Source organism: Thunnus maccoyii, chromosome 9, assembly GCF_910596095.1.
Source record: "Thunnus maccoyii chromosome 9, fThuMac1.1, whole genome shotgun sequence".
In the NCBI taxonomy this organism is placed as follows: Eukaryota; Metazoa; Chordata; class Actinopteri; order Scombriformes; family Scombridae; genus Thunnus; species Thunnus maccoyii.
Window position 1 is genome coordinate 34,504,075 of NC_056541.1, and position 14,126 is coordinate 34,518,200.

Below are 14,126 nucleotides of genomic sequence, written 5' to 3' on the forward strand. Positions count from 1 at the left end.
TAAGATTAATGTTTATGTAGGAAAACTCACCACTCTGCTGGTCTTTGACCAGTGAAACCACAGCTGACAGATTATTACAGTCTGTTAATGAAGTACAGCTGAGAACATTTTCTGGCCACAGTTGTGATTATAGCCAGTAAAATTAGCTTTTGATTTGATGTTACTGTTGTAGCCTTTTCTACTCTTATTATTAATATTAAACACTTGTAAAGTTATATGGGGCACCGCTCTTTGCTTTCAAGAGAAAAAACTGATTAATCAGTGTTATATCTGAAAGTCAGTGACCTCACTGCAGAGAAACATAACAGGACAACTTCCTAGGAGACATTTTATTTAACAGCTAAATGTTTTAATAATACATGATAAAGAGAATAAGAAGACAAATGAATAACAAGGCTTAAGTTGTGAGATAAATTATTCACTTAGTTGGCAATAGTGAAGTGTGTAACTTAAAATTATAACAAAATGGAGGGACGCTATGGTCTTTAACTTCTCTAAGGAAATGAATCTAAAATAAATCTGCTTAGTTGGATCTGAGGTTGGTGTGCAGGCCTGTTAGCCTGCAGGGCTCCTCAGCTGAAGCTGTCTCTGGGGCCGGCTGAGCTCCGGGCGGCTCTGTGGATGCGTTTTGGCTGCCGAGCCGTCGGTTCGACAGCGGAGCCTTTGGGCTGTCTGGCTGTCTTGCTTCAGAGCGAGCAGAGGGTCAAGACGTCACTGGCGCAGTCTTGCAATCAGTCGGATGTGGACAGCATGCATCAGCTGTGATCTCTGTGATTTCTGGTGATGTTGTGGTCGAATAAAATTATTTCTGGTTAGACTGCTTTGTATTCCGTTTGGGCTCGGGTAATTCTTCAAAAGGAAAACTCTAAAAAGACCACAAAAATATAACAGAAAACAAAAGGAACCACTCTTCAGTTGATACTGAAGCACTCTGAGTCTCGTTTCAGAAAAAGATTAAAACAAAATGCGCAGAGTGCTCCTCAGAGAGGGTTGAGGGCCAGCCTCGGAGCTCCTCAGAGAGCAGGGTTGAGGGCCAGCCTCGGAGCTCCTCAGAGAGGGTTGAGGGCCAGCCTCGGAGCTCCTCAGAGAGCAGGGTTGAGGGCCAGCCTCGGAGCTCCTCAGAGAGGGTTGAGGGCCAGCCTCGGAGCTCCTCAGAGAGGGTTGAGGGCTAGCCTCGGAGCTCCTCAGAGAGGGTTAAGGGCCAGCCTCGGAGCTCCTCAGAGAGGGTTAAGGGCCAGCCTCGGAGCTCCTCAGAGAGGGTTAAGGGCCAGCCTCGGAGCTCCTTAGAGAGGGTTGAGGGCCAGCCTTGGAGCTACTCAGAGAGCAAGGTTAAGGGCCAGCCTCGGAGCTCCTCAGAGAGCAGGGTTAAGGGCCAGCCTCGGAGCTTCTCAGAGAGGGTTGAGGGCCAGCCTCGGAGCTCCTCAGAGAGCAGGGTTGAGGGCCAGCCTCGGGGCTCCTCAGAGAGCAGGGTTGAGGGCCAGCCTCGGGGCTCCTCAGAGAGCAGGGTTGAGGGCCAGCCTCGGGGCTCCTCAGAGAGCAGGGTTGAGGGCCAGACTCGGAGCTCCTCAGAGAGCAGGGTTGAGGGCCAGCCTCGGAGCTCCTCAGAGAGCAGGGTTGAGGGCCAGCCTCGGGGCTCCTCAGAGAGCAGGGTTGAGGGCCAGCCTCGGAGCTCCTCAGAGAGGGTTAAGGGCCAGCCTCGGGGCTCCTCAGAGAGCAGGGTTGAGGGCCAGCCTCGGGGCTCCTCAGAGAGCAGGGTTGAGGGCCAGCCTCGGGGCCCCCTGAGGCTCCTGTTTTTATCAATTCCGAGAGTTTTGGGTGTGTTTTGAGGCGTGGATAAGCCGCTCCCACCAAACCTCCCAATGAATATTAACTCCTTTGTTTGGGACTTCTAAGGTGTGGCTGATACTCTGACTTGAGATGGTAAATTAATTTCCTACACTGGGGAATGAAGAGTTTGTACACGCAAGAATCACATACTTTAGGCATCACTAGGACCAACCAAACATTTGCATTAAGCCTCTAAGCTTCCTCTTACTGTACTTCAGCACACTTCAATCATTCAATAAGACTTCTTGTCTAATATGCTTATCAAAATATATTTGTCTAACACTACAGTAAAACACAAGTTAAAACAATTAGGTGATTTTAACCTACTGTTTATATAGTGATTATATAACATATATATATATAACATTCAGAACATATCAACATAAATTCAACATGACATTTCTTCAAACATCTCTAACATTATCAGAAATATAAATGTCTATAAGATAAGAGTGAATACAAAAGGTTAAAGCAGCAGTTAATGTGAAATGAATGCAGTTCATGAAACACCACATTTATAATGAGACAAGCAGATCCCAGATGGAGAGTCTTTGGGGATACGTGAGACCCCAAAGGGAGTCTGTGTGTCCATGTTTAGAGTTGTCTGGTCCATTTAAATACTTTTCGCCCAATCATTAATGTTGGTTATTTTGTCAGCCATCTGACTTTCCAAGAGTTTTGACGCGGTGTTGGTCTGGTCAGTGTCATGCTGTCACAGCCTTACTCAGGGAGGACGTGAGAAGGGAAAAACACTCACTTCCTCACTGAGGGAAGAATTTAAAAGGTTTTCTCCAGTGGAATTAAAGAAAAGAAACAGACTGTCCTCTACACTGTACAGGCCTTGTTACACACACACTTTGAAACTGTGTTTTCGATATAATAACATGCAATCAATCTGTCCTACCAATGGATGAATGCTAGCATAGCTGACAATACGTGAAAATGAATCAAAACACATAAACTCAGTTAACTTCCTCACTGTGCCGCATCTGGTGTTTTCACTCCCGTCCATTAGCATGACTGCCAGAAGAGCAGTACATTATGCTGCTCTGCGTCTGGTGCATCTCTTGTTTGAACAGGCCCTAAAGATGATTTCAGACCGAGCAGCTCATAGTCATGAAGTGCTTCTCCTGGTGAGGCCGGTGAGACAGCTGCAGGGAGGAAGCTCTTCACGTGGCGAGAGGCAGGATACTGTATGTTCCTGCTGAACATGTAATGCAATGTTAAATCTGTTTCTTTATTTATCAAAACAACAGCAGACAAAGCAAAGATTATACAGCCATCTCAACTGTAATGACAGAACTGACATGTTCGGTAGGTTAAGTCTAATATTTTTGCATGTTAGCAACAGCCTTGTGATCTATATTTGTTTTTTTAAATGCTTTAGTAGAAAGTGATTTAAGGGGTTTGTTTTCTGCTTGGTGTAATTCATTTAGGCAGGTCTGAACTCTGTAATCGTTCTCGGGATGCAGACCAAAACAACTGCACCAAGACCCAGATGAACTCTGGAACAACCTCGATCAGACCCGACTATGTATACTCTGCAAGTTTGAGCTAAATGACTCCCATAGCCAGGTGTACTTTGCATGCTGGGATTTAGATGAGCAAATTTAACAGTTGCCAGCAGCCAGCTGGAGAATTAATTGAGGTCCGACCTAGACAAACATCAAAGAACGTGTTTGGTTACAGGACCTTCTTCAGGACCTTCTTCAGGACCTTCTTCCTGTGTTTACGTTCTCACTCCTGCCTCAGACACATCTGACCAATAAGTGGAGTGAACAAAGGTTCTCACACAGCTTTTAATGATGCATTTTGGTTTGCTTGGATTTTTCTCTGTGTGAAAAGAAACTTAACCGGGAAAACATACAAAGTTTAACCAAATCATCCACTGATTCAGACCAGAGCAAACAAACCATAAGCTGCTGTGAAGTCTGATTGGAAACATGTAGAACATACTTTCATGTTAATCTCACTGGCAATACCATCAGTTCCCAACAGACACCTGCCTTGCTTTTGATGAATAAAGTGAATGCTGGATAGCGAAGCGGCCGATTCAACTGAAAGACCCTTAAAGGTGCCATATGTAGAGTTTAGTGGCATCTCAGCAGAAATGGAATATAATATTCATAAGCATGTTTAGTTAGTTTAGTGTTTAGTTTTAGTGTAAAATCACCTGAGTCATTGTGTTTTTGTTACCTTAGAATGAGCCTTTATATCTACAGAGGGAGCGGGTCCTCTTCCACGGAGGCCGCCATGTTGCACCGCCGTGTTTCTACAGCAGTAGCCCAGAATGGACAAACCAAACACTGGCTGTAGAGAGGGCCTTTCATTTCTCACTGTAGGTTCTCCTACACGCTTGGAAGGGGGGGGGGGGGTACTCAGTTCTGCAACCTCACCGCTAGATGTCACTAAATCCTGCACACACACTGGTCCTTTAACTCTTAACTGGTATTTAATCTGATTGGTCCAACAAAGCACAGAAAGCAAAGTGGGTCAAATACAGAACAGAGAAGCAGAGAAATAACACTGAGCAGTCGTAATAATAATGGTCCAAGTCATCATGATCAAGCACTAATGAGAAGTTTAGAGTTTAGCATGGCTTATTCTCAGGTAAAACAGCGTGATTGATCTGAACTGTTGTCACAGTGTATTCTGGGTAATGACGTATAGTCCTTTCTTAGTACAGTACGAATGGAGGATTGTGGGAGTTGTGTGAAAATTAGCAGCTGTGGTGTAAAAAATTCATAGCTAATGTTGAATCCTGTTAATAATACACCCTTTACCTCCTTTTATTAATGAGGGACTGCTCAGAAAAACACAGACGATGATGTTCACACGCAGGTTGATTCATCTCACAGCTTGCTCGGATGCACAAAGTGTCATTAGTGTGACAACTATCAGTGTGCACACAGAACAGGGACTCCTCACTGTTTTAACATCTGTAAGGCAGATACAAGCTGAATATAAACCATATAATATTATTTACTGTAAGAGTCCAATGAACAACACGCTGTGGTTACATTTTTAAAAAAGTAGAAATTGTGTGTAAATTTCTCTTTTTTTTAGTGTTTTTCTAACCCTACTTTAAAACAGATTTTGTTTTTGTTGCTACTTTGTGTATGTATGTGGATATTTATTAAAAATTCACTAAAAAGAGCATCTTATATTTAATTAATGTTCAGTTCCACAGCAGCATCTTTTCAGGAGATTTTAGTGAGTAACTCTAAAGCCCTCGGGCCAAAGCGGTTAAAAGAGAAAAAATACACACATATAATGTCTAAAGTCTACTGTCAGTCATGTTCTCCCAGATCAAGCAGCAGTCAGCTCGCTCGTTCTCATTATCCTGGTCACTCAGTTCCTTTTGAATCCTCATGTAGCTGCCAAAAGAAGACACAGTGCTCTTTGATTTTGTCAGCGCTCACTCCAAAACACTAAATTTAGATTGTAGTCTAGCCTGTCAAACACCCCGACAGACAAATTGTGTTTTTCCAGACTCCATCACACCCATTAATAGGAGATGTGTTTCTGGCAGATGTGATTTAGCACGTCTCCCTCTTTCTCACTTTCTCTGTTTTCCAGCTCGTCCTTGTATGGAGCCCTGAAACAGCAGCTCTCAAGCTGTTGCTCTTGGCTGTGTGTTATATTTGCTACTCCCCCTGACCCTAAAATAGATCTATTACTGTCTTAATAGTAGTCTCAGAGACTGGCAAATTACAAATGGCTGATCAAGGTCCTCTTCAAGAGGAAACAAAGGGCAGAGCCTGTCCCTGCATATACTAACTGGTTCAATTTAAACACTAGATTGGACCAGCAGAAGTCCAACAACTGCCTGTTCTCCTCAAGATATTACATCTGTACTTAATGCACATTTCATAACTGTATCCAATTTCAGAGGCTAATCTTATCCGTCATTTGGTGAGCATTCAAGGCGATGAAAATACTTTTGAGTGATGATTTGATTGTGAAAGTCCATTTCACAAAGCAATCTATTAGAATATGCCCCACAGTTGCAACTTACCAAACAATTTGTCTCATTCGTATGCAGATTTAGCATATGTGCTTTCATCCTGGGTGTCCTGCTGCAATCAGAGAGGGAATGAGCTAAACTTGCACCATCTGAGTGGGGCAGATGGCTGCTGGTTAATTTACCATGAACCATGGACCTGCATCACCTTTTCCCTGCTCATAAACAGTCCTCACAGAGGGCTACGCTGCTGATTAGTCATACTGCCACCATGTTCCCTCCCAGTGACTCAGGCAATAGGTCTCAATTAGCTGAGAGACAACCAGAGATTTACTACCGAGCAAATGAAATAACTCAACTCAGCGCCCGATGAGAAAGCCCCGTTGTTATTGTTGAGTCGATGTACAGGCGACTGTGGCAGATAGAGTCTATTGGACTTGGATAGTTTATTAACCACTATTCAAACTGCCTTTGACTTAAACTTTCTATATGTTATTAACCTTTCAGTGCAGCTTGTAAGAAGTTGATGGTCTGTGTTCATGGAAAGGGACTTTTTCTTCCAATTAAATTTCATCTTGCTGTCAGCTGAGTGACCCCATTAATGCAACGGACCGAGGGGAAAAAATTATCAGTCCGGTTCATGCTCACAATGGCTTTTAATAGAAGTTCAGCTTTAGAAATTATGTTAAAATTACAAATCTACTATCCTAAAATCCTGTGATTGGTTCATTTTGCTTTAAGAATCTGCTGGGAAGCAGACTGAGACCCTCCTTTTCAAGCGGTCTCTGTCCTTTTGTTTGGTCAACACCAGAGTTCGATTGACAGCTTTTACACCAGCCTGAACTAAAAACACTAAACACTCCTCTGTGGGGGGAGGAGGCGGGTTCGGTGGTAAACCAGGCTAGATGGAGCCAGTAACACATGGCTAGATAGATAGTTAGATGGCAAAAAGTTGCAAAAGCAGCAGGAGACGACTATTCGAGACCACTGGTTGCTTCCCATTTCAACCGGACATTTTTACCACATTTTACTGCATGCATAACCAACGGTTGCCATGTATAACCATGTCTCTGATCTCTTCCTAACCCTAACCAAGTGGTTTTTGTGCCTAAACCAAACCAGATCTTAACCACAGCGTTGTCACATAATTATTTTGTAACGGCATAGAGTGTAGCATAACATAATGTACGGTCCTATTCCACTGGGTTCGTATTATTATATATAATGGCAGTAATAACAACGGATAACAGCCATTTAATGTGCCGATAACATCCGAAACAGGATGGTTTTACCCAGCAGCTGCTTAGCTTAGCCTAGCACAAACACTGGAATTGGTGGGAAACAGCTAGCTCGGCTGTGTCCAGTGGTAACAATATCCGCCTACATGCACCTCTAAAGCTTATTAATTAATACATTTTATCTTGTTTGACAAACAGAAAACAGAGGAAACCAGGAAATAGTCAGGCACATAAGCATCTGTTAACGTTTTTACACCTCTCTCTCTCAACCCAACCGGTCAAAGCAGACGGCCCTAACACTAACCCACCAAGAGCCGGTTCTGCTTGAGGTTTCTACCCGTTAAAGGGGAGTTTTTCCTTTCCGCTGTCGCCAAGTGCTGCTCATGGAGGAATGTTGGGTCTCTGTAAATTAAAGAGTACGGTCTAGACCTGCTCTATGTGAAAAGTGCCCTGAGGTGACTTTTGTTGTGATTTGGTGCTATATAAATAAAAATGGATTGATTGATTGATTGACTGCGGTTTTGTACGTGATTGTGGTATCTCATCGTTTTTTCCCAAAATGTCAAACTGTTCCTTTAAAAAGTTTGCCCATTGGCTCCTTTCTTTCAAAAGTTACTTCTGTGACTATAAGATCAAATTAAGACATCACTCAGCATTTTTCTCTGCATGCATCAGCTCCACAACCTGTTCCTGTGGTTATACAGTAATACAATTCCAACTTAACCCAAATAAATGAGACTGCAGAGCACATTTCTCTTCTTCTGCATCCTCTCCTAAGCTGCTTCTCTTTTCTCAGCTAAGGGAGAAGTTAAACAAAACAAACGAGTCTCCGATGACTCACCAGCGATGCCTCAGATGACAGGAAGCAAAGGTGATTGAGGGGAAGCCCTACCGAGGCCCGAAGGCTCCCGGTGCTTCATCGCTCATGCAGGGCAGCGCCATGAGGGAAGAGCCACAGGTGGCTGGCAGTGATGGATACCAGGGCCGCCATATAATCTTTCACCCTTTCAAAAATTGTTTGAGAAGCAAGCTGTCAAAGGGCCACTGCAGAGCAGACCCTCACTGCTCGCTGCAGAACTTAAATGTCAGCTCATGACTGCGTCTGGGGACGCCAGTGCAAAATTGAAATCTCAGGCCTGGTGGCAGCCATCTGACAGAGTGGTTATTGTACAGCTTATCAGGAGGGAAGTGAAAGAGAGAGAGATATGCCTCCCTCTCTGTGTCTGGGGAATGTTGCAGGGAAATAGCTGACATCAACATCTGAAAAGTAAGTTGTTAGCAAACGGAAAATTTTCACTATCACCTACACTTTGTACATTCCAGCAGCTCATTGCTCGGTGCGTCGATTTGGAGTAAAAGATGGTTCATATGGGAAAGTTGATTGAAGAGGATATGGAAATGTGATTCAATGAGTGCAGGGTGACATTTATTTTCTCCTGGCCTTTTGCTCTGAGGCATATTTATGGGGGAGTTAACTCAATTGTTAGAGCAAGACAGTCAAGACGGCCATTTTTCACACCACAATAAGATTAGTACAATATGACAGCAATTACATAGGCTAGTCATAATATGCAGCAACAGAACACTGACTCAATCCAACCATTATCACACAGACTTTTTAATTTGGTTGTAAAAGTACTGATGGAACTGCAGGTAGGACGTTATACTGAGTTTCACACAGAAAGCTGACTGCCCAAATGCAGTGAGATGGTACAATCTGGTCTAGAGGATATTCTGGAAGATCTCATAGAACTTACTGAGCAAGTGAACACAAAGTCACATAGTGGAGGAGGACAAACCATTTCACATTTTATAAATCAGGCACAAAAAATTCTCATAACTCAGTAATTGTATTTGTTCATACAGAGTGTTTAGAGTAAAACAAAAACAATAAACTTATAGATACTAAAAACTAAAAGACTGTAACATGCTCGCAGTTGAAGGGAAGTGCAGAGTCACATGACACATTGTCATATAAAAACCTTGATTAGTGCAGCTTTAGAATACAATCCAGAAAGGCCAGTTTGAAGTGAACACTAGTATGGAAAGGGTTTGAAACTCTTTAAACTCTTTGATCCTCCCTCTCAATGATCGCAGCGTTAACAGTAGAAATACACTGCTCACGTTGCAGAGTAAGTATCAGGTTTAAATACCAGGCAGTGATGCCAGACAACGACCCAGGTTCAGCTTTTTGTCTGAACTTCAGGTCCACATACATCAGTGATCTATACAGTAATAGTAACATAATAAAATGTGCATATAAACACTCCTCTACTGGGGAAAAAAACTAATCACAGGTCTCTGCAGTTCTACCTTTCAGATTCAGCTGTGAAATGTATTTTCCTGAGATTGAAATGCATGACATTTCATTGTCTGCATCATTCTAATTGATTTTTTCCACTCCAGCAGAAACCACTATCAGGTAAGGCAATCATGAAAACCCACAAGGGTGCTCACCTGAGAATGAAACGTATCTGCATCCAATAAATGTTGTTTTTATAGAAGGACTTTCTAGGTTTGATGGATTCTGCATTGATTTTATGCAGGAGAATGAAAATCATATTATTGGGTAATGATTCAAAAATGTCATATTTTTATTTACAAACCACACTGTAACTGAGGATGAAATGTAAGCTGTGTTTATGGAGTCTACTCATTTCTTATTTTGTTTCATTTGATATGTATTTGTGTGTCTGATTCCAGGTCTGAAACGAAGCTACTCCTGTGAAGTCTGCAGCGTCACACTGAACTCGGTGGCACAGTACCACGCACATCTGCAGGGCTCAAAGCACCAAAACAAGTGAGTGGATCACGCCACCGTGCACTGCAGCAACACAACTCATTTACACTTTTAACTATTGATGCTGCGGTGCTTGATGCTAAATGCTACACCTCATCTTTGGCACTAAGTATGTTGTTTTCTTTGCTTTCATCTGTGTCCTTGGAAGCTCCTTAAGGAGGCCTGTGCAGTTTAGATACAGTGCATTTCACATGGCATGCATAAATGATGAGAGTATTGTAGAGACTGAAATTTTAGATGGGCTGGTTTTGCTAAGGGTATCCTGTGATTTATTCCTCATTTAAGTTCAGTCTCATTAGACACAATTTTAAGGAAACATTCTTTAATTGAGCCCTTTGCTGCTTTTACTGATGAGTCTGACGCCTGCGAGAGTCAAACTGGAGCTGAGAATCAACAGTTTGGTCACAACAAACAAACAAACAGCCTGCTGGAGTTCACTCTCTACCAGACTCCTGTCTCAAAACCAGCTATAAAACAAAAGCTCATTTAATAAATCTGCACACAGCCAATTCCCTGAAACTCACAACAGATATATTAAATAAATACTGAGAGGAGCTTTTGAAAATGCATGCACCATTAAGCAAGTTCTTCTACACAAATGGGACTGGTGCTGCAGTGAGTAGCTTCAGTCCTCATCTGTTTTAAAATCACAAAACATAAATAACAAGCTAGTTTTCTTATTTTCATGTCAAAATGAAACAAGAAACAACCTGATGTTTGATTGTAAATGCTGCCGTATTGTTCAGAGCAGTGATACTGGTACCGCAGGGCTTTTCCTGCAGTCACCAGCAGGTCTGTGGAACGATTGTAGAGTTCAGCTACTCAGAAAAAAATAGAAATCATGATTTGATCAAGTATACCTATGTATTTGCATTTCGGACTATGAATAGACGAATAGGATTACAGTTGTTGTGATGCTGATCTTTAGAATATTTATTTATAACAGGTCTTCCACCAACCAGAGTGAGGTGAAACACCTTAAATGAACCATTCATTCATTTATTTCCTTGGAGTCTTTCTTCTCTGCACTGGTTACTTGACCTAAAGCAGTTTCAGTAGGAGCAAGAGGACTGCAGACTGTCTGGGGTTTTGCGTGGGCTCTGGGCAGTAGGTGTGAATTGATGGGGGCTTACATGGTGCATGTCCTGGAATTAATTCCCCCTGTTGGGCAGTTTCTGGCTGCACACATCCACAGGGATGCTGGCATCAGGAGACGTGACACGCCGTTTAACAGCCCTGTGCTTTAGTCACAGATGCCTGCGCCGCCTTGTTGGAGCCACTGGGTTTCCATGCAGATCCTCTCGTACAGTCACACACACACACACACACCCTTCCCTGAGCAGGGCAGAGCTCTCAAAGGGAATCCAGGCCACACGCGACCCCCCCCCTCCGAGCCCCCACCTCCACCCCAATCAGCCTGATTTCACCCACATAGCCCACAACGGTGCCTCGGGTCTATTTAGGTCATTTGCTTAATGCTAGTTTACACGGACAGAATAAAGGCTTATCTGCTTTAGAAAACTCCAGAGAGGGGCTGAGGATAATATTTTATGTGTCTGGTGTCCTTTATCACAACAGCACCGGAAAAAGATTACACAAAGGCATTTATTGTCTGTCTAAGCCTGAGAGGAATGGCTGAAAATTGGAAAATTTGCCATGTATTTGTTTTTAGATAAAAAAATCATAATTTGAAAAAGGGAAATTTTCAAACACCCCGAGCCATGAATTGTATTATAATTATAACGAAGCTAGTGGAGCCATCGCTGGCACATTAACTCAACCGACTGACATTAACTATGTGAGTTGACAAAGCTATGAAATTAAATTCTTGACTGCCTGGTACATATAACCTGCATGTCAGTGTGTTATTTATGTTCAGCCAAACATGGTTTAGTCCAGTGGAATGCTCCTTTTTACTGCCACAGGGTGGAGAGAGTCTTTCTCTACACGAATCTTTCTTGCTAACAGGTTAACAACAAAGTTAAAGAAACTGGTTTGGGAAAACAGTCGGACATGAATACTGACAAACTGAACTTATTTTAGAACCAGTTTGTAATTGTATTTGTTTAAAACTGAATTAATAGAACGTAGTCACAACTTAAAGCTGCCATAATATCAATAATGGGTCAAATAGAGTATTCAGATTACTTTTTTGTTGTAATGAATAATGTAATGAGTTAGTTTTGCAATTCAAGTGATCAATTAATTAGTTAGATTTTCAAATAAGCAATCCATTACTGTTAAAATATTAACATATTTCTCTGTTTCTTTTGTTGCCACAAAAAACAAACAAAACAAATAAAATTTTCTCTACTGGTAGCTGCGTACCAGTAGAAGGTGTCCAGTACCGCAATGTTTTCTATTTACTTTCGTGTACTGTAAATAATTCAACTGTTTTCATTGCAGTTGAATTGTAAAAATGACACGTTGTATGAACTTGTTAGGCTGCATGCATTGAGCCCCGATACGCTCTTGATTTTATGTTTACTTCTAATCAAACGTAATTGTTAATAAAGAGCTGTAGAGGGGAAATTGCATCTGTCATTCCCAGTTTACGGGTCATTGATTAGGATACGCAATGACGCTAAAGTCAATACATTCAAGGGCAGAAGACAGACAGAGACGCTAAACGCAGGTCCAGAGAGGCGGAGACTGTGGATGGACCGTTGTGTTCAGGATAATGTGAGAGTGTTTAGTCGTTGCCTTGACAACGTGCGTCCATGAATTTGAAGCTTCTGGAGGAGCACTGAATGGATATTAAGATCAAATATCAACAATCTTTCTGCAGACTCTTCCTTTAATATTGTGCAGACCACCAATACAAGCCTTGAATTTAATTTCTAGGCATTATTAGTCTTGACAATCATATTTTATGCTCAAATCACTCAAATCTCTTAGCCGTAGTAAATTAATATCTGCAGTTATTGATGTGTATTCTTCCATCTGTGTGTGTGTGTGTGTGTGCGTAAGTTTGATTATGTCACATTGATATGAGGAGGGTCACATGGATGGACCACAAAACAGGAAACAAAGCCCACTGGCTGCATGGCTATGTAAGGTGAACTAAGGGCAGAAAAGAAATAAAGAAATCCAATTTTGACTCAGGAAGGGAACAAATTACCCGTTCATGACAGGCGTACTAATAAGAAGTGTGATCGATACTCCTCTAACGAGCCAGCTACATGAGTACAACAACCCTGATGCTTAAACCCTCTGATTTGCTTCTGGCATCCAAAGCAAGAGACTCTAAGCTAATGGACTTTGATTTACAAGATTATCAAGATTTACAAGTTTGGTCTGGCTTTATTGGCATATTTCTCTACTCTCCCTCAGTCATACTCTGCTCTTCTCTCGCCTCCTCAGTTTGCAAACCTGAAGTAGAAAACTTAAAGTAGCTTCTTTCTTTTTTTGACTGTGTTGGAGCGTCACAGTAAGCCTCTCTCTCTCTTTCCAAGACAAAAATAGCCGAGCAGCTTTGTGTGGTCCCTGGTTGAGGAGGAGAGGAAGAGCTCAGTGCTGAGTGCAGCAGGGAAGCCATGAAATGCTGGACTGGTGTGACTGGTCAGCATTAACTAAGGGGAAAGGAGAGGAAACCCAGTCGACCTCTGGATGAAGGGAACTGCTGGAGCTCTGTTGATCTCTGTCTGACACCCAATGACTAAGACAAAGTAAACACTGGATGGCAACCATTTACCAATCAATTTAGTGATCTGAGCTGTTTTTTCAAAGTGTTGACTTCAAAATACTTCAGCAGGATTAGTCTTCACTCATTAGCATGTTGAGAACGGGAAGTTATTGGATTTAATAGGATGTGAGGATCGAATATTCCCCTCATAAGTAAAGCAGTGTGGTTCTTTACTTGTGTTGTTTGTAGTGACTGTGTGTGCAGTAGAGGTCACCAACCTGAAAGAAACATCTGCTCACTCAGGGCTCAGGTCGGCCTCAGGTTGAATTATCTCTTTCTTTCTTTGTTTCTCTCTCTGATGCTGCCAATCATCTGTGTCGATGTGTGTCATGTGTTGCAAGTAGTTACACAATAAAACACAGCTAATGTGTTGCATTAGCCTGGTGAGCTAGCGGACAGTAATGGATAACAAAATGAAAAAAGGGGAGCTTCTTATAATCACAAATGATTTGGACTCCATGGTGGAAACATTCTGACCTTGTTGTGACAACAGATAAAAACTTCTGACCTTCGGTTCAGCTGGGAGAGATGTTTACGAGCCACATTCATCTGGCAGATATTCACAGAAGATGAAGCTGATCCACTAACCCATAAGGCAGCTAATTTGTTATT

General features: G+C 42.3%; 1 protein-coding gene across 5 annotated transcripts in view; it reads left to right on the forward strand.

Annotated features, from left to right (window-relative positions):
* Positions 1-14,126, forward strand: part of zmat4a (zinc finger, matrin-type 4a) — a 128,406-nt gene that overhangs the window by 100,147 nt on the left and 14,133 nt on the right. For 3 of the 5 annotated variants that reach the window (XM_042422166.1, XM_042422169.1, XM_042422168.1), the window contains one exon: positions 9,733-9,829. In XM_042422166.1, coding sequence (XP_042278100.1) covers positions 9,733-9,829 — 97 coding nt within the window. Of the gene's footprint in view, positions 1-9,732; positions 9,830-13,284; positions 13,932-14,126 lie in introns of those variants that run through there. The other 2 variants (XM_042422167.1, XR_006098220.1) reach the window with 2 other exon arrangements.